The sequence below is a fragment of the Ursus maritimus genome, unplaced genomic scaffold, assembly GCF_017311325.1.
Source record: "Ursus maritimus isolate PB19 unplaced genomic scaffold, ASM1731132v1 scaffold_33, whole genome shotgun sequence".
Classification (NCBI taxonomy): Eukaryota; Metazoa; Chordata; class Mammalia; order Carnivora; family Ursidae; genus Ursus; species Ursus maritimus.
In genome coordinates this window covers 22,721,603-22,744,929 of record NW_024425897.1, presented here as the reverse complement: position 1 = coordinate 22,744,929, position 23,327 = coordinate 22,721,603, and the positions used below count along the sequence as shown (strand labels likewise).

The window sequence follows — 23,327 nt, the reverse complement described above, 5'->3', positions numbered from 1 at the left end:
TCACACCAGCTATATGTTAAATAAATAAATAGTAGGCATTAAGTGGAATTAATTCAGTTAGAAAATAGTTTTATAGTTTCCATAACATAGTTCCAGACGGTTTTTCAAGAGGATTTACCTCATTGCCTGGATGGCTAGCAGTGTGTAATGGTGCGGCTTTCCCCACAGTGCTGCCAATATCACAGACCATCATTTTTACACATTTTTCCTAGTCTAGACAGTATGTAATGGTATGGCAGGGTTATTTTAACTTTCATTTCTTTAATTGCTAGTGAGGCAGTGCATTTTTCTTTGGGATGATTTATTAGCTGTGTTTGTTTGCCAAACAAGTATTTTCAAACCCTGTAATTTCCACCGGCTTAATCCTGAAGACATTTTGTTAGGTTCTGACAGAGAATTTTGCTGATCAATTAAAAAAAAAAAAAAGGAAGAAAAAAAGGATTTGACAGAGAGAAATAAAACTTTCCAAGGAAGGGACAGTGACAAGAGACGAGAGCTCATTTCCAAGGCAGCACTGTCCTGCAGAACTTTCTATGATAAAGGAAATGTTCTGTATCTGCAACGTCCCATGTGGTAGCCAGTTGCCACATGTGCCTACTAAATACTTGGAATACGACTAGTGTGACTGAGGAATTTTTATTTTTATTAAACTTAAATTTCCATATAAATAGCCACCTCCTTGATAGAGTAACCCTAGAGACTAGGAAAGAAGGAGAGAAAGAAAGGGAAAAGGGGAGCCCTACAGAGTCTCTCAGAAGTGGTCTCATTTACGTGAAGGGACTCAGGGTGCCTGGCTGGCCCAGCTGGTAAAGTTGGAGCCCCAAGTTGGGTGTAGAGATTACTTAAAAATAAATACATACATACATACATAACTCTTTTTTTAAGATTTTATTTATGTATTTATTTATTTGAGATAGCACAAGCGTGGTGGAGGATCAGAGGAAGAGGGAGAAGCAGGCTCCCCGCTGAGCAGGGAGCCCAATATGGGCGCCCCTAAATAAATCTCTTTCTTAAAAAATATGAAGGGGGGACGCCTGGGTGGCTCAGTTGGTTAAGCGTCTGCCTTTAGCTCAGGTCATGATCCTGGGGTCCTGGGATCAAGTCTTGTATCCAGCTCCTTGCTCAGCGGGGAGCCTGCTTCTCCCTCTCTCTTTGCCCCTCCCCCTGTTCGTGAGTGGGCTCGCTCGCTCTCTCTCTCTCTTTCTGTCAAAATAAATAAATAAAAATATTTTAAAAATTTAAAAAAAATTTTTAAAAATATGAAGGGACTCAAATTGGACTTCTGGCATTGTTCCTGAGAGAGACAGTCCCAGAGACTACCAGTCTTGACAAGAAGGGTGTGTTCGGTTTGCAAAAATCTATCAAGCAAAAATCTATCCATGTTTTCTATATGTATTTTACACTTCAATAAAAAGTTAAACAACATTTGCTGCACTTTGTGCTGCCCTCTTTGGGCATTTCTCCCTCTGATTTTTAATTTGGCAAAATGAAAAATGAAAAGCATCGGAAGGTGGCCTGTGACTCACTGTGGACATGTGAGAGCCCCTAGAGGGCGCTCATCCTGCACCGGAGACATTTTAAAAAACACTTCACTGAGAGAACTCAGGAATCATACAATTCACCCATTTAAAGCGTACGATTCTGTGGTTTTTAGTATGTTCACAGGGTTGTGCAGCCATCATCACAGTTTTAGAATATTTTCATCACCCCTGAAAGAAAGCCCCTGCCCTTAACTATCACCTCCTAACTCCTCGTCTTCCCTCCCAAGTAACCACTAATCTACTTTCTGTCTCTGTAGATTTGCTTATTCTGGATATTTCTGTTCATACGACCTTTTGTGTCTGACTTCTTCCACTTAGCACAATGTTTTCAAGGTTCACCCAGGCTGCAGCGTGTCTCAGTGTTTCTTTCCTTTTTATGGCTGAATAATACTCCATTATATGGATAGATGACATTTTGCTTATCCATTCATCTTTTGATGGACATTTCAGTTGTCTCAAACTTTTGTCTGTTATGTGTTCTGGAGAATTTTGCCGGAACTGGCAGGTGGGTCCTTCCTGCCACTTCTAGGAAGACAGAGACCCAGGTTACTCAACTCCAGAAGACCCCACTCTCATTTTATTTAGATGGTGCTCTCAGGAGTGGACTGCAGAGTGAATGGCCCCCCCCAGAGTTGACAACTCAGCAACTGTTGGATGAAATCTGCAAGGATTTCTTGAGAGGGCAGAGCCTCCAGGCTTTCAGCCAAAGCTTTGTGCCCAGGAACGTGTACATAGGACCACGCCTCCCCAAGGGGATGTTTATCTGAGGGTGTATGGAGGAGACCATACATACGTGGTCTGGAGACCTCAGACCACGCAGGAGAGCTCTCTTCACCCCATGCTTTACAAAAAATCCTTGAGAGGAGCCCAGCTAAATTCTAGCCGTTCGAGTCTGGCAAGTAATTATCAGAAGGGTATTTGGAACAGGAGCACTCAAGCTTGATGCTCTTGGTGCCTCAGTGTTGGGGAGTAGGCCATAGCTCCTACTCAGAAGTTTGAGAATAATGCTACCAGATCCTGGCCCCATAGGGAGAATAATCTCATAGATTTGTAACCTGCCCATCCAGCTGGCCTGCAGATGCAGGTAAACCTTAACCTGCTCCACATTCTTCTCCAGGGGACAATTCTAACTTCCCTGAGCCAGGATCTGATTAGGAACTGTGAAAGGGCTCCTTGAATTGGTGGGACTGGGGCTCAGACTGTGTCTTAGCCTGACCTAGGGAGAGAGGAAATTCTAGACCATGAGGCACCTCTCAGCAGGTGGCAGGGTGGTTCTGGGTAAAGCCACAAGCCAAGGGACAGTATGTCCTAGGATACAGCCTGCTGGGACTGCTGGCCAGGCATCTGAGAAGGAGAGGAGAATATTGTGGGAGAACCACAGCCATTAGTAGCATGACTGGCCACAGAGGGACTCCAGACACTAGCTGGGCCACTCATGAATTTGGGATTGGAATTCAGAAAGAGCTAATTAATTTCTGTGAGTGGTTATATAACTGAGGTGATATAAGGGGCAGCCATTTTCCACCGCGAGCAGGAGAAAGCTGAATGAAGGAGAGACACTGAGAGAGGGAGAGATCAAGAGAGAGAAAGAGAATGGCTTTGCTGTTGGCAGCTTTCCAACACTTTTGTATCCTTAAGACATTTCCTTTACTAGGTAGTACAAGATGGTGTCTCTGGTTGCAACCAAAAGAAATTTGGGTGAGAAAGAATTTACATAAGGCACGTTCTGTGTCCATCAATTACCCTCTGCTGAGGGAGAGACATACCCAACAAATTAACTATAAATGATGCAATGAATGTGGAAATCAGAGCAAAGTCCCATTCCAAAAACAAAAAAACAAAAAACAAAAGTCCCATTCCAATGGAAATGGAGAACAAAGCAATGAAGAAGGGACCACTGGTAATCAAAGAAAAGCCCATCAAAACAAGTTTCTTCTGAGATTGCTAAAGAGATTTAAAAACAGTAATACTTGGAGCACCTGAGTGGCAAAGTCAGTTAGGCGTCTGACTCTTGGTTTTGGCTCAGGTTGTGATCTCAGAGTCGCGAGATCGAGCCCCGCATCAGGCTCCGCACTCAGTTGAAGTCTGCTTGGGATTCTCTCTCCCTCTCCCTCTGCCCCTCCCGCTGATGCACTCTCTCTCTCTCTCTCTTAAATAAATAAATATTTAAAAAAAACAAAAACAGTAATACTCAATGTGAGCAAAAGCGGGAGAAAAAACAGACGCTCCTATTCTGTGGATGGAATTAATACAATCATTTTGGAGGGGAATTTGGTGTTATATATTAAGAACTTAAAAGTGCTGGGCACCTGGGTGGCTCAGTTGGTTAGCCGTCTGCCTTCAGTTCAGGTCATGATCCTGGGGTCCTGGGATGGAGTCCCACATCAGGCTCCCTGCTCAGTGGGGATCCTGCTCTCCCATTCCCTCTGCCCCTGCTTGTGTGCTCTCTATTTCTTTCTCTCTGTCAACTAAAGAAATAAAATCTTAAAAAAACAAACTCAAAGTGCTCATGTATTTTGACCCATAATTCTGCCTCTAGAAATCTGTCCTAAGGAAACAAGCAGCAACGTGCACTCACATTTATGTGGGAGAACATTAATCAGATCATTTTTTATAATGGAGAAAATTGGCAATATATTTAATGCCCATCAACAAGAGGTTGGTGAACGAAATACTACTCAGATGTTAAAATGGTGTTCTCAAATGTGTTTCAACATGGAAAAAATTCTGCCATTCTTTGGGTTAGTGGTGTTTTTTCTATGGTCACAAGTTGACCCCGGTTTTGTAAAAAAGAAAAAAAACCAGATATAATAATATTTATATGATTTGTTAAGGAAGTGCTCTGCAGAGAAACTGGTTAATAGATGGGGGGGGGGGGCGCCCGGGTGGCGCAGCGGTTAAGCATCTGCCTTCAGCTCAGGGCGTGATCCCGGCGTTCTGGGATCGAGTCCCACATCGGGCTCCTCCACTGAGAGCCTGCTTCTTCCTCTCCCACTCCCCCTGCTTGTGTTCCCTCTCTCGCTGGCTGTCTCTCTCTGTCAAATAAATAAATAAAATCTTTAAAAAAAAAATAGATGGGGGAAGGAGGGTAAAAAAGAAGCCAAGTGAGTGCAGGCCGATCCCATGGGGACGTCTAGCACAGAAATCACTTCAACAAATATTTTATGAGTCCACTTGCATGGGGTACCCAGAATAGGCAAATTCATAGAGACAGAGAGTAGAATAGAGGTTACGAGGGGCTGGAGAAGAGGGAATGGGGAGTTATTATGCAATGGGTATAGAATTTTAGTTTGGGATGATGAAAAAGTTCTAGAAATGGATAGATGGTTGGTGGATAGGTGGTAGTTGGGCAATACTGTGAATGTCCTAATGCCACTGAACTGTACACTCAGAAATGGTTCAATGACAACTTTTATGTTACATTTGTGTTACCACAATAAACAAAAAATCATACACACACAAAAAAGAAAAAAATTACACCTGCTTTGGTTCAGTCTTGAAGGCCGGGGTCTTCACGCTCCAGTATCCATCATTATCTACAGGCCACCCTGGAGGGGGCATCAGTACCCAGGCTTTTCCAGTTCTCTGCCCAGTGAAGTGGCCCCAGTAGCTCAAGGACAGTCCTCAGAAGAGCCTGAGCCGGAGGAAGCCGAGCGCATAGAACCTAGGGCATGCGCACACACACCCAGTAAGAGAGCTCTGAAAGGCTCGGGCTGGCCCCCACAGGGTCTGCTATACCCAGTCTCGGTCACCTGCACCTGCTGGTGAGCAAGTTACATATTTTCAGTATTATCGGTCACCTGACCACACTACTATATCAATCCGTCGGAGTCCAGGTAGAAAACCAAACTCCATGCCAGGTAGTTCGACAAAGGGAATTTAATGGGAGGGAAGTTGTTACAAAGTTGTGGAATGCACTGAAAGGGCACTAGAGGAAAAGAAGACAGTCCCAATATGAGCAGTGGAGGAAAGCCACTACTGTACGTAGGACTGAAGGGACAAAGGGAGGAGGTGGTGACAGAGCCCAGGGGCCGGCCCTGTGTGGCAGGAGATACAGCCAGATGCACGCTCTGCCACAGAGACACCATCTGAGGCAGAGAGAAATAGGAAGTAATACTCCAACTTCTCCCTCCCTCCTGTCCACCTCTCAGTCTCCCGCACGTGTCTCCTGCTGGCTGAAGGCAGCCAGAAGTGAACTGACCAGAGACCTATGAGACACGAAGCTGGCAGGATGCAGCCCTCTGCTAAACAGAGCAGAGCAGGGGAGAAGGGAAGAATGGAGCCGAGGACAAAGCAGCCAATGACTAGCACATGTACCATTCAGTACATTTCTATTCAGTAAATACATCCTAAGTGCACGCTATGTGCCAGGACTGTACTAGGTATTGGGGGTAATACCCAGCCCCTTGGGCACACAGCCTGGCTAGCAGCCGGGGCAAGCTTCGTAATCCTGGGCAGGATACTATTTCCACAAATAGCCCTAGAGATTCTGCTTTGTCTCTAGTGGGAATCCTTAACCTGAAGGCTCCTGGAGCAAGAGTCTCTGAGAGCACGTCATCCAATCATTCATTTGACAAATACTTGTTGAGCAACTACTAGGTGCTGGGCATTTCACCTCCGTCCTAGGGAGACGGCAGTGAAAAAACACAAAAACTTGTCTGACTTCAAATACGGCAACATATCAATAAGTGTCAACTATAGCGGTTGTAACAGGTGTTCATTGTACTATTATTATGCTTTTCTGGGTGTTTGAAATTTTTCACTTAAAAGTTGGAAGAAGAAAAATCTTTGCCTTCAAAAAGACAGACAATAAATGTGTATGTACACACACACATAGACGACAGTGTTACACCCCATGACACAGGAATGAGGCTGAGAAAACAGGAAACAGGAAAATGGGTTGTGAAGTATATATGGAGATTTCAGTTTTAAATAGGGTGGTTCGGGTCACCTGATGGCTCAGTTGGTAGAGCATGTGCCTCTTGATATCCCAGTCAAGTTCAGGCCCCAAATTGGGCGTAGAGATTACTTTAAAAAAAAAAAAAAAAAAGTGGTCCAGAAACTCCTTACTGAGATGATGATGTTTGAATAAAACCTTGAAGAAGAGGAAGGAATGATCTAGACTGCTGTCTGTAGGAAGAGACGTCCTGGCAGGAGGCACAGAAGATACAAAGGCCCTGAGGCAGGAACGTGCCCAGCATTTTCCAGGAACAATAAGGAAGCCAGTGTGTGGTTGGAGTAGAGTGAGACTGGGTGCCAGAAGTAGGCGACAAGGTCATAGAGGAAAGGGAAGGGAGGGGGCAGATGACGGTAACTTTGAGGGCCACTGTGGGGGCTGTAGCTTTTACTCTGAGTGACAGGGGAGCCACTGTAAGGATGTGAACCGAGGAGTGAGGAGTGACGTGGGCTGACTTGTGCGTCTGTAAAATGCAAGCATCTTCAAGGGGTGGAGGGTTTGTAGAGCTTCTCTCAGGTTCTTAAAGTTGTCTAGTAGACCCCACACAAGACTAAGAACCAGAGTGATGTTGGTTTTCCCTTCAAATCTTGCTTTGTCTTCGAAACACGGCAGAGAAGCCTTTAACCCCTCCCTGTCTGCTTGAGATGCTGTATTTGCCCTGGGGACCCACAGATGGGGAGGGCAGTAGCCCCCCCCCCCCCGGGCACACCGGGGCCCCCCTCCGCGGATATCGGCTCTTCGGGCTCGCCTACAAGCCTTTTGGTCACCAGGCCGATGTACCAGGCGGCACTCGACCTCCACAGGCCCGAAGACGTCCTTCCCCACGCTAGCGATGCTGCACCCTTCCCGCAGCGCAGCAAACAGACGGTCTCCGCAGGAAGGGGCGGGCTCTGCCGCTGGCTTTGCTGGGGCCCCTCGTTGCCATAGTGACCCCAGCCGGGCGGGGGACGCAGGAGCAGGCGCTGCGCTCCGTTATTCAGGCAGGAGGTTGCGACCCCATCGCTCGGGTCCACGGGGCTGCGGATCCAGGTGCCGCCCCGCAGGTGAGCGGGCGCAGGTGAGCTGGCGCAGGCGCGTGGGGTGGGGGCTCGGGATGGCCCCCCAGCCGTCTGGGCTCCGCCTCTCCACCTTCCATTGTGGTTAATTTATTGTTATTTAGAATCAAAACAACCGGGCAGAGTCCGCCCCGACTCCCCGCCACCCCCGGCCTCCCAGCCTCACAAGGCTTTCTCTTCCTGTCTGTAGCTCGCGTGTTAAGACCGCAGCCTCCTCTAGAGCAGAACCCTTGCTCCCAAGAAAGAGTGGGACAGAGGTTGATTTTAAATTACACCGATGAGGCATTAAGTAACACCCAGTGACATCATAAAAAAGTTATTAGGTTCTAGGTTCTCTTACACTTCTGAATAAACCAAGGAGAAAGTGTCAGTTTGGGGCATTAACACCCTTCTGAACATTTGCCAATCTCAACTGTAAGCCACGATATCTAGCTAAGACTTAAGGTGATTTCTTTATAGTATTTTTATTTGTACAGTGCCTTCCCCTTAGGGTATCTGATACTGGTTTTCCATTTATAGTAATGATATGTAGTCTCTTTCTTGGATAAATATATTGATTTTTTTAAGTGAATTAATTTACGTATAAAGAGTCATCATTGTATAGGTGGTACTAGGAAATGGGAGAAAAAAGAAAAACGTTAATTTAGGACCTGAAACTGTTTCCTTCCTCCCAGCTTTTGCCCCTGCTCTTTTCTTTGCCAGGAGTGCCTTACCCTGTTCCTGGGCGTGATTGTCAAAATAGGTGGCAGCCAGTGTGGTTGGTCAGCCTGCACCGCTCCTGCAGTGGATCAGTGCTCAGCACTGGGGCCTCCAGGCCAAGCTCTAACCTTAGGACCAGCACCCACTCTGATTGGTCATACTGGTTATTAAATATGTGACTGTCAACCACTTGGGGGGGCAGCTTCTTCCTGATGCCATCACAAACCCCCCTCCCCTACTGGTTTCCCTGGGTTCCCAAGCAATTGTGTCATCAGACCCAACTCAGCGGGGCCCTAGAGATGCAAAGGAGGTGACAGACAAGGGTCAGTCCAGCACGGAAGGGTCACCCCTAAGGGACTGCTTGCTCATCTGCCTGGGGACTCAGAAACACATGACTCATGTCATTTGGGCTCAGACAAGCACCTCCCCAGGAAGCCCCAGGATCCTGGCACTACTAGGGGCACACCGAGCCCCTGATATCCCTAACCCTTTGCCAGCACCCCCTGGCCCTACAGGAGCAGCCAACATGCCTATCTCCAAGTGCTTGCAAAAGTCGGAGCCCCTGTGGAAGGGGTGGGACCGGAAGGCCCAAAAGAACGGACTGAGGCATCAGGTGTACGCTGTCAATGGTGATTGCTACGTGGGCGAGTGGAAGGACAACATGAAGCACGGTGAGTGGGAGACTTTCAGGGGCCCAGGGGGACTAGTGTGGAGACTGGGCCATGGTGGGTGACTAGGACCTGACTGGGGCCAAGGAAGTCACTGGCAGAGCTCACTGGGGACATAAGATGTGTCCCCCAGGCTCCCTCAAAGGGTGAATGCCATTGACCTGGGCCAGCCAGGGGTCTCCACACGCTGGGGCTCTGGAGCTAAACTCAGCCCTGACTTCAGATGAGCAAAGACCTCAGGGACCAGCAGGGGTCAAAGTGGTCTTTAAATACCAAACATAACCACGGCCAGGGTTCTAGGGACTCCAGGCCAGTCCCTACCCTCTGACACCTGGGCTAAACATGGGGCTGGCTAGCAGGAGGAAAAGGTGCCCCCCCAAACCAGCTCACAGTGGGGATTCAAACAGCTCTGATGTGGGGGTCTGACCAGCAGGGGGTTAGGGAGACACACACACACACACACACACACACACACACACAGGACTAGCTGGGGCTTTAACTTTAACTTCTTTTTTTTTTTTTTTAAGATTTTTTTTATTTTTATTTTTTTTATTTATTCGACAGAGATAGAGACAGCCAGCGAGAGAGGGAACACAAGCAGGGGGAGTGGGAGAGGAAGAAGCAGGCTCCCAGCGGAGGAGCCTGATGTGGGGCTTGATCCCATAACACCGGGATCACGCCCTGAGCCGAAGGCAGACGCTTAACCGCTGTGCCACCCAGGTGCCCCTAACTGCAACTTCTTTTTTAAGATTTTATTTATTTATCTGAGAGAGAGCAAGAGAGAGCGCACGAGCAGGATGAGGGGCAGAGGGAGAGGGAGAAGCAGACTCCCCACTGAGCAGGAAGCCCGAAGTGGGGCTTGATCCTGGGACTCCAGGATCATGACCTGAGCCGAAGGCAGACGCTCAACCGACTGAGCCCCCCAGGCACCCCACTTTAACTGCAACTTTAACCGGCAAGTGGCACAGGGTTCCTTGTGACACAAACTAAACGCTGAAGAAAAACAAGTGTTGTTGGTTTTTTTTAGTTGTATTTATTTAGGGGCTCCTGGCAGGCTCAGTCAGTAGAGCATATGACTCTTGATCTCGGGGTTGTAAGTTTGAGCCCCATATTGGGTATAGAGATTATTTAAAAATAAAAATCTTTTTTTTTAAAGATTTATTTCAGAGAGAGAGAGCATGAGTGAGAGGGGCAGAAGGAGAGGGAGAGAGAATCTCAAGTGGACTCCGTGCTGAGCATGGAGGCTGATGTGGGGCTGGGGCTCACGGCCCTGAGATCATGACCTGAGCCAAAATCAAGAGTTGGACGCTTAACCAACTCTGCCATCCAGGCGCCCCTTAAAAATAAAATCTTAAAAAAAAGTTTTATTTATTTAAGTAATTTCTACACCCAACATGGAGTTTGAACTCATGACCCTGGGATCAAGAGTCACGTGCTCTTCTGAATGAGCCAGCCAAGTGCCCCGAGAAAAACAAGTTTTTATTAAAAAAAGATGGCATGACCTCTTATTCCTGTCTTGCAATGCAGACTCTATGCTATTAACCACTTTTCTTTCCTGCCTTCCTGAGTTAAGTACTTTGGAGTCCAGAAACCTGGGTCAGAATCTCAGCTTCACCAACTATGACCTTGAATGACTAATTACCACACTCTGAGCCTCAGTGTCCCATTCTGTAAAATGGGAAAATGCCTATTGGTAAAGATAAGAGATGACATCTACAAGTGCGTAGTGCAGGGTGTGTGCAGAAGGGTCTGTGAGTGTTCTTTGAGGCCTGGGCATTGCGGGGATCACCACTACTCAGAACTATCCTCGTCTAGAAGCACTCCAAAGCTGGCCCCTCCTAGTGTGTGACTTTGGGTAAGCCATCTCCCATTCTCTGGATCTCAGCTGCCCCACCTGTGATATGAACTTGTGGGTTGACATGGCTCTCTGAGCCCTCCTTCGGTGTGAGTACTGCCTCCCCTAGGACCCTGGAGGCACAGAGCTGATTGGGGGTGAGGCTATAGAAAATAGAGCTGTGGGAGAATCCAGTCCCAGACTCCCCTCTCTTCAAGACATGCCTTTGAACAAGCTGACGAGAGTTGCTGTGGTATAAGCAGACTGGAAGCGTTCAAAAGAGTCATCGTCACGGAGGGCAAGCTTCAGGTGGTCAGTGGTTCCCTGGACTGCTAACCCCTATGGCACTCCTAGTCTATGCCAGGCCCTGTACTGGGCATCTGGCATGATGCCAACCCTCAGGGAGCTCCAGTCTCGCAGAGAACCTGCACAATAAGTAATATCCCATTTTACAGATGAGAAAACTGGGGCTCAGAGAGAGGAAATGACTTACTGAGGGTCACATGGCTGAAAGTGATGGCATCAGTCTATACATCCTAAATGACCCAGAGGCAGAAGCCAGCCTCCCAGAAAACAAAGCAAACATGCTGTCTCGAGACCTCACTGCCTATATACACTACGTGATGGAGAACCAGGGGGAGGACTATAAAGCTATGGCCAGGGATGAGGAGAATTACGGTCAAGATATCCTGAAACCAACTCGGAATAAGACCAACGTCTATAAGTGTTTTTACCCAGCAGAGTGGCAAGCCTTCCTTGATTCCTTGCAGAGGAATAAGACGGAGATTGAGTGACTGGCTTATGCCTCCTCCTGGACCAGAGAAGCTGGAGACAGGGTTTAAGGTTTTAGGCAAGGAGGAGCATGTGGCTAGATGAAACACACACACACAAACACACACACACACCACAACACACACACACACACACACACACCACACACACACACACCCTCTGGGGAAGGAACTGTCTCCCAGAGGTTTCTGAGGGCCCTGGGAAAAGCCATAACCTGCTGTTTTCAGAGTGGGTGGTTTGTTTATATATAGTCTCCACATAATAAAACAAGGCTATTTTACTTCAAAAAAAAATAAAAATAAAAATAAAAGTGGTGGCATCAGGATATGAAGGGGATCAGAGAGGAGACATGAAAGTGGCCATGAGAACAGAGAGAGGTGATGTTTGAGCTGAGAGCACAAGGATAAGGATTAGCCCCGCAGAAGGGCATCAGAATGGAAGGGTTGGGGGGACGGTATTAAGTCTTGCTCAAGGAACAGACTAGAAGCCAGTGTGCCCAGAGCAGAAAGAGTGAGAGGAGAGAGCGGGCACACCAGGGGGTCCGACCATCCAGAGCTCTGTAAGAGGTGGTAAATTTGCCTTTTCCCAGAGGCAAACAGTCTCATTGGACCAACTCGGATCACGTGCCCTTCACTGAACCAATCACAGTGGCCCGAGCTTGTTCGCTAGAGTAGCCAGAGGGAGGAGCCAGATCCGTGCAAACCTGAGGGATTGAGAGCTCAGGAGGGGCTGGTTCCCCAAAAGAAATAAAACTAAAAGAATAACAGGTAGAAAAACTGGGCGAGGGCTCTCCCTCAATGGCACAAATAGTTGGTAACATCTTTCGTATTGGCAGGCACTGTTCTAAGTGTTTTCCTGATATTAATGAATTTAGTGATCAGAACAACACCGTGAGCTAGTCTCATCCCCGTTTTACAGATGAGGAGCCCGAGGCCCAGGGAGTTAAATTACTTGCCCAAGATTTAAAAAGCTCACAGGGACAACGTTGGATTTGTTCCTGAGCTATTAAGGACCAAGACATGAATTAGCCCGTATAGGTACTCCACAAATATTTTATTCATCCCTCTGTTCAACAAACGTCTTTGTTCAGCATGTATTGGTTACCTGCAGCTTGCCAGGCACTGTTCTTCGGTGCTGGGAATAGAGCGGTGAACGAAACAGACCAAGTTTGTGTCCTCATGGAGTGAACATTCTCATGGAGAGCTAGACAATAGACAATGAATGATAAATAAGTGAATTGTCTGATATGTTAGGAGTTGATAGTGATATGGAAAGAAACAGCACAGGGTAAGGGGGTAGGCTAGGCTTGTGATTTTATATGGGATGGTCAGGGCAGGCCTCATTGAGAAAATAGATTTGAACAGAGACTTGCAGGAGGTAGGGAGTGACTGAATATTTGGAAAAGAGCATTCCAGGCTGAAGGACAAGCAGGTACAAAGGCCCTGAGGCAGAAGCATATCTGGTAGGTTCCAGGAACAGCATGGAGGCCATACAGGTTGGAGGGCAGTCTGGAAGTTGGGAATGGAAGACACAGTGAGGCTGGAGTGGCAGGATATAGGTCTCCATGTGTGTTTCTGAGAACTGAAGAAATATGCAGAACATTTTCTAGAAATTCTGGCCATCTGGTGTAACCTTTCAGTATTATTAAGAGATGAAGCTCATTACTATTAAGAAGAAGGGGCAGATTTCTGCTTGGGGGTTGCTGTGTCAATATGGCTTCAGGGCAAAGGGCTGGAGAACTGCTCTTTGTAGAAATGGAACTTTCTTGGGGTTTTCACTGGTGCAGGGGGTCTAGGGATGAGGCACAGACCCTGGCCCAGCCCTTGAGAAGTTCATCAAGTCTTCTAGGGGCCCCTGAGGCCAAGGCAGATGCCCCTGCAGCCCCATGGCTGCCATGTCTGCAGTGTCGGCCCATCTGTGTGTCATCAGGAAAAGGAACACAGATCTGGAAGAAGAAAGGAGCCATCTATGAGGGAGACTGGAAGTTTGGGAAGCGAGATGGCTATGGCACCCTCAGTTTTCCTGACCAAGAGATGGGAAAGCACAGGAAAGTATACTCTGGCTGGTGGAAAGACGATAAAAAATCGGTAAGTGGTTCCAGTCATGTCCTGCGTGTGGGCCAGGCTGAAAGCAGGCTCTGTGTGTGTGTGTGTGGGGGGGTGTATGGGGGAGCAGTCAGAGAGGCCTGGGAGAAAAGGGAGGAGGGTTGAGGAGGGAGGACAAGAGTACTGTGTGCATGGGAGAAGGAAGGGGTGGGAAATCATCTAGGCTTCTCAGAACAAAACCCAGGAAACAGGAAGCAGGAGGAGAGGGCCTGGGGAGGAGCCCATGAAGCCCTGTGGCACAAGAAACCAGCCAGGCTGTGTGGGGGCCAAGTCTCCTCCCCCATCTGCCCCACTCATTTCCTGGCTTTCTTTTCCCTGGGCATTCCTTTCTGAGAATCCCCCTTTTGTTGGACCAGCACACAAAGCAGATAGGAAAAGTGGGAGCAAGATAGCAGAGGCCACACCCTTGGCCACAGGACAAGAGGGGAAGGCCTGGGAGGTAGAAGCCAGCTAGAGGCATGTCCTCAACCCAGAAATGCCTGAACCCTCCCTGTATCCCAGATTGTCGCATATGGGGCTTCAACCAACTCACAAAGTCATCGTCATCATCATTCTCATTTTATTGATAAGGAAAAAATCCCCGAGGGGTGAAGTGCCTTGCTTGAGGTCACATGCTGCTGGCAAGTGGTAGAGCTCAAGATTTCGTGATCTCTTCGCTCAAATTGTTTATTGGCCAGTGGGGAGAGAGATCCCAAAATAAACAATTCACATACTATTATATGTGTTAGGATAGAGGTTTCCCCAGGGAGCCCAGAGCAACTGAAAATTCAGGGCAAGCTTCTTGTAGGAATACCAAAAAGTGCAAAGAGTTGATCTGGGAGGAAAAAAAGGAGAAGGGGAAGTAGCAAAGTAGTCAGAAGTAGCAAAGAATATGTCAAACAGCAAGGTGTGTGTGCCCACAGGGGAGGGAGTGAGGGGAGGGGTAGACGGGGGCCTTAAAAGTTACCCGAGGGAATCAGGATTTTGAGGGGTAGACTTGGGCTGCTTAACCCAACTTCCTTAAGGTGTGATCTGCAGGGAGTCCGTGATTCTCGGTGGTTGGACACTGAGTGTGGTGTTCATTTTTATGGAGAAAATCCATGACTTTGATCTGGTTCCCAGAGGCATCTGCGACTTCTAAGAGGGTCAAATCAGAACTGAGGAGAAGGGGCAAACGTGATCAGATGAGCGATGTAAAGATCCTTCTAGCTGCTTCCCTGAAGATGCGTGTGGAGGGGAGGATGGGAGCGTGGAGGAGGGGGACCAGTGAGGAGGGGAGAAATGGTGGCGGGCTGCACGAAGGTAGTAGCAAAGGGGTGGAGGGGAATGGACAGCCTGGGGAGCTTTTTCAATGCACGACCATCAGTTTGGGATGTAGAGCTGAGGGAGAAAGCAGGGAAGTAGTCCAAGTGTGTGGCTTGGGTGCCAGGGGAGATAGGGGTGGCTTTCCTAGCGGTGGGGGCACCGTGAACCGGGACATCTTCGTGCTTTCAGGGCTATGGGATTCAGTTTTTCGGACCCAAGGAGTATTACGAGGGTGAGTGGTGTGGCAACCAGCGCAGCGGATGGGGCCGTATGTACTACAGCAACGGCGACACCTACGAGGGCCAGTGGTTGAATGACAAGCCGCACGGGGAGGGCATGTTGCGCCAAAGTAAGTGCCCCGCCCCCATCCAGCCCCGCCCCAATGGCCTCCTGGCCACGCCTTGAGGGCAACCCCCGGTTGGTCCTGCGTGGCCACGCCCCCTCCTGGCCCCGCCCAGCCTCCCACCAGCTTCGGTTTTGGGGAATGACAGGACCAGATCCCTGCCCTTAGGGGGTTTCTAATCTAAAGGGGGAGCCTAACAAGACACATCAACAATTAAGACATTTTCTTACGGTCATAATAATCCCAGCCTACACTTACACAGCACTGAGCTCATTTAATCCTCACTACAGTTCTGTAAAATGGTACTCTGACCATCCCCACTTCACAAATGAACTGAGGCACGGAGAGGTGAAGTCCCTCGCTCAAGATCAACATAGCCTGTTCATTGTGACGTCAGAAGTGCTAAGGAGGGGCGCCTGGGTGGCTCAGTCGTTAAGCGTCTGCCTTCGGCTCAGGGCGTGATCCTGGCGTTATGGGATCGAGCCCCACATCAGGCTCCTCCACTGGAAGCCTGCTTCTTCCTCTCCCACTCCCTCTGCTTGTGTTCCCTCTCTCGCTGGCTGTCTCCATCTCTGTCAAATAAATAAATCTTAAAAAAAAAAATGCTAAGGAATATGCCTTTAAAATAGGAAGCTGTGTTGGAGAATGACAAAGGAGTTGGGGACAGGGGGCTATTTAGACTGACTTAGGGTCAGAGAATGTCTCCCTGAAGAAGTGACATTTGAACAGAAGACCTGAAGGAAGAGAAGGGGCCTGATAAGCACTGAGCTAGGGAAGAACATTCCTAGACAGAGCAAAGAGTCATGAGTAAACAGTCTTAGCGTCCGGACTTAATCCATTCTCTGCATAGCAACCAGCATGAACTTTTTACAGATTGGACCCTATGGCTAACCTGCTTGCAACCTTTCCATAGCTCCCTCCTACCCTCAGAGTTCGGAGCCCTTACTGTGGTCTGCAGGGTCTGCAGTCCTGTAGTAGTGCCTCCCACTCCCTTCCCCTGAGAATCCCTCAGTTTCAGCCTTACTCATTTTCTTTCAGTTCCTCCCACACTTTTTGCCTTCGGGCCCTTGAACTGCTGTTCTCTCTTCCTGCAGTAGAAAGAGGATCCTCCAGATTTTTGCACTGTCTCCTCCTCGGAGAGGCCTTCCCTGTTCATTCCACTAATGCACATTCTGCCCATTAGACTCAGCACCTGCTTCCTTTCCTTTTTAGCACTAGGTGTGTAACCTTGGGCAAGCTTCCTCCTCTCTGTGCCTCAGTCACCTCACCTGTAAAATGGGAATAATAGTAGTACCCACTTTGTAGGTACTATGAACAGGGTCTGGCACATAGTAGGCTATCTATAAAGATAGTGTCATTGTCTCTCCAGACTGTGACCTGGACTGCATATCTATTTTGTTCCCCATTGTTTCCCCAGAGCCTGGCACATAGTAGGTGCTCTTGGTGAGATCACAAACCTGAGCCCAGTCTCCTGACAACTCAAGACTCCAACTTCCAATGAGATTTGGCCAAACTGAGGCATTAGATCAGCTGAGAAGGGTTTAAGCCAGCCACTCCTGTCTGTCATTCTCAATCCCCCATGCACCCAGCTCTGTGGCTGCTTTCAGTGAGCATCTCCTAGTAACAGCCTGCCCTTAGCGAGCACCTGCTGTGGCCACACATAGTGTAAGGGCTCTAAGTGCATCATTTCTAGTGGCCTGGACACTGGAGCCAGCCTGCCTGGGTTCGAATCCTGGATCAAGCTCTTACTAGCTACATGAAATTGAGGCAATTTGCTTAAACTCTCTGTGCTTTGGTTTTCTCATCTGTAAAGTAAGGATAAAAATACAACTGAACAGGTTATTGAGAAGGTTAAATGAAGTTTGTAAAGCGCTGATCATGGTGCCTGACACGTGATAGTAAGGCTCAACAATATTATTAGCTCATACTTGTATGTAGCAGGTGTCAGCAAACTACGATCCTTGGACCAAACCCAAATGCTGCTCAACATACGTTATTGTAAGTAAAGTTTTATTGGCACACCAGACTTGCTCATCCATTTACATATTGTCCAGGCTGCTTTCACACTGCAATGGCAGAGTTGTGACAGAGACCCTGTACCCCACAAAGCCGAAAATACTGTCTGACCCTTTACAGAAAAAATTTGCTGACCTCTCATCTAGAGTTTATCCAGTACTCTTCTAAGTCCTTTCCATGTATCGATTTATTAATCTCCACAACAATTCTATGAGGTAGGTGCCTCTGTTACCCCCATTTTACAAATGAGGAAATGAGACAAAATGGCTAAGTGACTTGCCCAAGATCACATGGCTGTAAGGGTCTGAGCTGAGAAGCGTTAGCTTTATTAGTATCCCTTTTATGCCACCACCACTATCAGCCAAGCAAGACGGTGAATTCATAAGAGCATGGGCTCCTGGGATGAACAGACCTTGGCTTCAAATCTTGTCTCTGCCACGTCCTAGCTCTGTGACCTTGAGCAAGTCAATCAGACTCCCTGAGCTTTTCAAGTTCCATCCGTAAAAATGGAGTCGGTTATCCTTCATAGAACTGTTTTTAGGAGTGAGTGAGGTCAGAAACATAGCAAAGAACCAGGCACAAAGTGAGTGCTGGACAAACATTGCCTATTCATATTATTAGCTATGTTTTTTTACAAATAGGAAATGACGTTGTTCACCCAAGTTCAGGTAAGTCATGGAGGCGAGACGTGGACGGGGTCTGATTCCGGAAGTCACTGACACCCCCCCCCCCCCGGGGCTTGAATGGCTATAGGTCAGTCCTCCCAGACCCCAGCCAGCCCAGCCCAGGCACTCTAGTCAACTGGCTTCCCCGTGGGCACAGTGTCGACCTGGGCATCTGGAGGGGCCAGCCTGGCAGTCTGGTCTGGTTAGGCGTGCCCAGCACCCACGTGATCCTGTCCTTTCCCCCAGAGAACGGGAACCGCTACGAGGGCTACTGGCAGAGAGGTATGAAGAATGGGTCGGGCCGTTTTTTCCACCTGGACCACGGTCAGCTGTTTGAAGGCCTCTGGGTGGACGACGTGGCCAAGTGTGGCACGATGATTGACTTTGGACGCGATGAGGCCCCTGAGCCCACCCAGTTCCCCATTCCTAAGGTGGGCAGCACCCACCAGGGCCCTGTGGCCACACCCAGAGAGACAGAAAACAGCACCCCCGCAGCCACATCCAGCCTGGCCAGGCCTAGCCCAGACCCGCCAGGGAACAGACAGGGTTTTGTTTTCAGTCAGGGCATCCCCGCAGAGACTGGCAGCATCCCACAAGGCAGAGAGCACCTCCAAAGTAGGCAGCACCCCGAAGACTGGCAGCCTGGGCCTTCCATGCTCCCCAATTCAACCCCTGCTTCCTTCCAGATCCAAATTCTAGACCCTGATGGCGTGCTGGAGGAAACCTTGGCCATGTTCAAGAAGACAGAGGCAGAAGAAGATTGATGCCAGGTGGAGGGCAGGCATGCTTTCCAGCCTCTGATGTGGTTGAGGCAGCTCCTGGGGTCTCCTTTGGCCAAAGAACTCAGGGGCAGGAGCAGAGGGTAGGTTTCTTGCCTCCTGGAATCCAGTTGGTTCTTTTTGGTTCCTCCCCTTCAAAACTCATTTCCTTGAAGACCATTTCGCTCCTGAACGCCCGTGAGTAAGGTGGTTTGCCCCAGGCGTACACCTGCACATCTGTCCTAGCCCCTCCAGGTGTGGGTGTAAGTGGGGTTTGAGGAGGGGGCGTTGGTACGGCATCTCGGAGCCGCCAGCTCCCACCAGCCCCTTGCCCCCGCAGAGAGCACACCAGAGCTTCTGGAGAAATTCAAGCCCGTCACCCAACTGCTCAAACCGGTGTGGCTTCTGTACGAGTGAGTGGTGACTCTGGGCACACCCTTGGCACCCTCAGAGGGCACCTCACTCCTCCCAGCACTGGATTGTCCTCTCCTCAGCTGGCTTTGGGGACCCTCTTGTTACAGCCTTCATTCTCAGTCACCATTCCTGAAGCAAGAGTATAGAGGAGAACCTAGTGGCATCAGCCCAGGGCTTGTGTGACTGGGACGGAGGGTGTGCAGCCCTGGGAGAGACTTCGGGTGGAGGGAAGACATTCCCATAGGCTGCATGGTTTTACCCTGGGGGAGAAAGAAGAGGCGTCTCTAGGTCTCTAACCTCTGAGGTACTCTAGGGAGAAGAGCCTGTGTCTAGTCACATTGGCCACTGAGATTTGGGGTTGAGACCTGACCTGGCTTCTCAACCTAACACAGGAGTGCTCGACCTTGGGATCCTGTGGGAGCTTTAAAAGCTAGGCTTTTAAACACCCAGGCTTCACGCCCAGACTCCCATCTGTCTGGGGTGAGGCCTGGGCCTTCAGAAAGTTCCCCAGACGATTCTAATGTGCAGCTGGGGCCAGAACCCCTGACGTACTGGCCTTGTGACCCTAAGCAAGTGACCTCAGTTGCCCCATCTGTAAAATGGCACTTAGGAGATCTCACAGGGATGTTTTTGAGGGTTTGCTAACAGACATTAACAAATAACATGTATCGAGGTTAATTGTGAAGCAGAGATCTGGGAAGAGCTTTGCATAATTCTAGGCAACATTCTTCAAGATAAAAGGGACTCTTACATAATGGGTAGGAACATGAGCTCAGCAGTCAGACCGCCTGGGTGTGAATCCCAGACGTGATTTAGGAGCTGTGTGTTCTCAGATAAGGCACCCAACCTCTCTGTTCTCTGTATTTGAGGGGAGGTTTCCTCCAATCATGGTCCTTGCCACCAGGTTACTGTGGTTAACATGAGGATGAAATAAGGCGTGCTTCTAATCCAAGAGTGATTTTGTCTCCTCTCCGTCCCTGGGGACATTTGGCGGTGTCTGGAGATGTTTCTGGTTGTCACAACTGGCAGGGAAAGATATTACTGGCAACTAGTGGTTGGCAGTTGAGGGCCCTGCTAAACACACTATAATGTAAACATTCTACAGAATTTTTCAGCCCCATGTCCGAAGTGTAACCCTGTAACTCCGTGATGTTCACTAAGGCCTCAGCAAGCGCCTGGCACACAGGAGAAACTCCATAAACACCGACACGGTTTCCTTTCTGCCTTCTAAATCATGAGCAGGGTGGCCCGACCCCAAGGTATGGTTCTGTCTAGACCTCTCCCATCAGGAAGCTGAGCCTGGCCCACTCGGGGGACACAGAACATTCACTCGGTGCCAGGCCTTAAGCTGACAGCTCCATCTGTCTCCTCCCCTCCCCCCCCCCACCCCACAACTTCTGAGGGTGTCCTGCTATTATTGCTGCCGTTGTAGAGGAGGAAGCAGGTTCAGGGAGGCTCACGGGTCACAAAGCTAGAAAGTAACTGTACTTCAACTTAATCTATCTGCTCGGGTTACAGAACAGTGGCAGCGCGTAGAGAAGGCTACCTTTTTTCTTTTTCCCCCCAGAAAAAGTAGGGTGTGGTCTTGTTTATGTATGAAATCTCTCTAGATGGGAACACAATACACCGGCAACAACGGATGCCGCCGGAGAGAACCGGGAACCTGGGAACAGGGGAGGGCGGGCGACTTTTCTCTGTTTTATTTGGAACCTGTGAATCTATTTGTGTCTGAAATACAAATAAAACTGAAATTAAAGAGAGACTGTCCTTTAACTACTGTGTTTCCCCGAGCTGCCTGGGTTTGAGCACCCGGGGTGTTAAAAATACAGATTCTAGGGGCACCTGGGTGGCTCAGTCAGTTGAGCGTCTGACTCTTGATTTTGGCTCAGGTCATGATCTCGGGGTCCTGAGATTGAGCCCCTCATCGAGCTCCGCGCTGAACGTGGAGCCTGCTTAAGATTTTCTCTCTCCCTCTGCCCCTCCCCACCTGAAAAAAAAAATACAGATTCTAGATCTACCCAGACCAACTTTCCAGGGGAAAGGCTTGGAAATCTACATTTCACAAGCCAATCTGGTGACTCTCGACTCTGGGCAAGTTTAGGAAGGAGCACTTGACTAGAGTCGCAGTCCGGATATTATCGCAGCCAGCCCCCAGGTCTCTGCAGAAGCAGGGAGGGGAGCGGGGGAGGGGAATGCATGGAAGATGGCCAGGTCTTCTCTGGGGAGCAATGGAGATTTCACACAGGGGCCCCTGCTCCACATTACTCAGTCCCAGTCCTGGGCTGTCCAGGGACTGGGGAGGGTGGCTCCTAGTGCATGTGATGCAGGATAGAGGCAAAAAGGAGGGTCCTCTGCCCCACTCAGCCCACAAAGCTGCTATTAGCATGTCTGAGTTTGCATAGAAGGACAAGAACTTAAGGCCACACTTTCCCCCAAGAAACTTTCACTTCAGTCAAAGGACTTTGTTTTTTATAAAACCACATTCTGTACTGGCTTCCTGGGACCGTGGGGGGCCAGGCAAGTAACAAACAAAGCTGGCCTGGTGTGAGACAAGAGGGAGTGGTGGGGACTGTAGCAAACACATCTCCTGGGGAAGAGGGTGGCTGCAACTCTGCTCCTCCTCCCTGCTGCTCTGTGAGAAGGTGGGACCCGTGCTGCTGCTGCTGGATCTTCCAATTTCTTAAGCAAAGACAGAATCGGCATATAAGATTTTTGTGAGAGCCTGGGCTCTGAGCCAGACTTTCCAGGTTCGAATTCTGGCCAATTACTTAACCTCTTTGGGCATCAATTTTTGCCGTCTGCAAAACAGAGATAAATATTCCTGCCAAGACACACATCCTGATTGTAATAGTGGGAAAGTATCGGGGAAACCGGACCGAGGTGGCATTCTACAAAACCACAGGCCTGGACTCCAAAAATGTCAATGTGAGAAAGGCAAGAAAAGACGGCTCCAAATTTAAAGCAACTAAAGAGACGTGACAAGTGAACGCAACACATGACCCTGAAGGCTAGAAAGGACATGATCAGGACAAGGGGAGAACTGAACATGAACGCCCTATTAAACAGTACTGCGTCAATGTCAAATTCCCTGAATCTGATCAGTGAATTGAGGTTAGGGAGAAGAATGTCCTTGGCTTTAGGAGGAAGTAGTTAGGCATGAAGGATGATATCTGCAACTAACGCACGTGCCTCGGAAAAGAAACGTACAGCTCATCCTCCTCGTTCACAGCTTTAGTATTTGCAAATCTCTTCCTTGCTGAGGTCAAACAGGCCCCACTCTGCCCTCTTGTCTCAGCTTTCCTAAGCACGTGTCCTTTCACCTTCTATTCAGGGCCATGTTTTTCACATTTGGTGCTTTCTGTTGGTGATTTTACTTTTGTTTTGTTTTTTAATTTATTTTTAATTTTTATTTTAAGGAGGCTCCATGCCCAACATGGGGCTTGAACTACGACTCCGAGACCAAGAGTCGCACGCTCCACGGACTGAGCCAGCCAGGCACCCCAGGGATTTTGCTATAAAAGAAGGCAGCGGGGCACCAGGCTGGGTCAGTCCGTGGAGCGTGTGACTCTTGGTCTCAGGGTTGTGAGTTCGACCCCACACTGGGTGCAGAAATTACTTTAAAAAAATAAAATATTTAAAAAGAAGGCAGTGATGTGCCTTACAGAGAAAATGCCTTTTGGAAAAAATTCATTTAGGTACAGTTATTGTGCTGTCAGCCATGAGTTGAGTTCATCGCTCATGAACCAACAACGTGTGTTAAATAAGGTGTCTTTAAACAGAAACGCACATACGGGTGCCTGGCTGGCTCAGTCGGTAGAGCACGCAGCTCTCAATCTCAGGGGTGTGAGTCTGAGCCCCACGCTGTGTGCAGAGACTACTTAAAAATTAAAACAAAAACAGAAACACGTAAAACAAGGTTACCTACTGAACGCCTGGCAGAATATCCTGACCAAACGCTCGAAGGAACCTAACCCCACAGGAGTTCGATACCCACTGATTCATAGAACACCACTGCCGTGAATAACAAGAATTGACTGTCTGGGTATTTCAATTACTATTCATGTAACTTTTTCATAGGTTTGAAAATTTTCAAAATCAAACGTTAAAAAATTTTTTTGCTTAGAGCCTCACCGGATTGGGGCACCAGCAGAAATAATACCAGGCAGTCCAGACCCAACAAATACACACACAAGAGG

At 48.7% G+C, this 23,327-nt stretch overlaps 1 protein-coding gene across 5 annotated transcripts; it reads left to right on the top strand.

The window, feature by feature from the left end:
- The first annotated feature begins 7,423 nt into the window (after positions 1-7,423).
- Positions 7,424-20,891, top strand: MORN3 (MORN repeat containing 3). Of its 5 annotated transcripts, none has more exons than XM_040619958.1 (5): positions 7,424-7,555; positions 8,750-8,923; positions 13,476-13,633; positions 15,125-15,284; positions 18,646-20,891. In XM_040619958.1, the coding sequence occupies exons 2-5, from the start codon at positions 8,779-8,781 to the stop codon at positions 18,663-18,665; spliced, it is 483 nt and encodes a 160-aa protein (XP_040475892.1). In that variant the 5' UTR covers positions 7,424-7,555; positions 8,750-8,778; the 3' UTR covers positions 18,666-20,891. The 5 variants fall into 5 exon arrangements, with proteins under 5 accessions (XP_040475892.1, XP_040475894.1, XP_040475893.1 ...); XM_040619960.1 differs by having other exon boundaries at positions 7,427-7,555; positions 8,768-8,923; XM_040619959.1 differs by having other exon boundaries at positions 7,433-7,541.
- Positions 20,892-23,327: the final 2,436 nt, after the last annotated feature.

Coding starts and splice junctions, on each gene's coding strand:
- MORN3 (XM_040619958.1), top strand. CDS start 8,779: ATGCCTATCTCCAAGTGCTTGCAAAAGTCGGAGCCCCTGTGGAAGGGG. Junction 8,924..13,475: donor GAAGGACAACATGAAGCACG/GTGAGTGGGAGA, acceptor GTGTGTCATCAG/GAAAAGGAACACAGATCTGG. Junction 15,285..18,645: donor GGAGGGCATGTTGCGCCAAA/GTAAGTGCCCCG, acceptor GCTTCCTTCCAG/ATCCAAATTCTAGACCCTGA.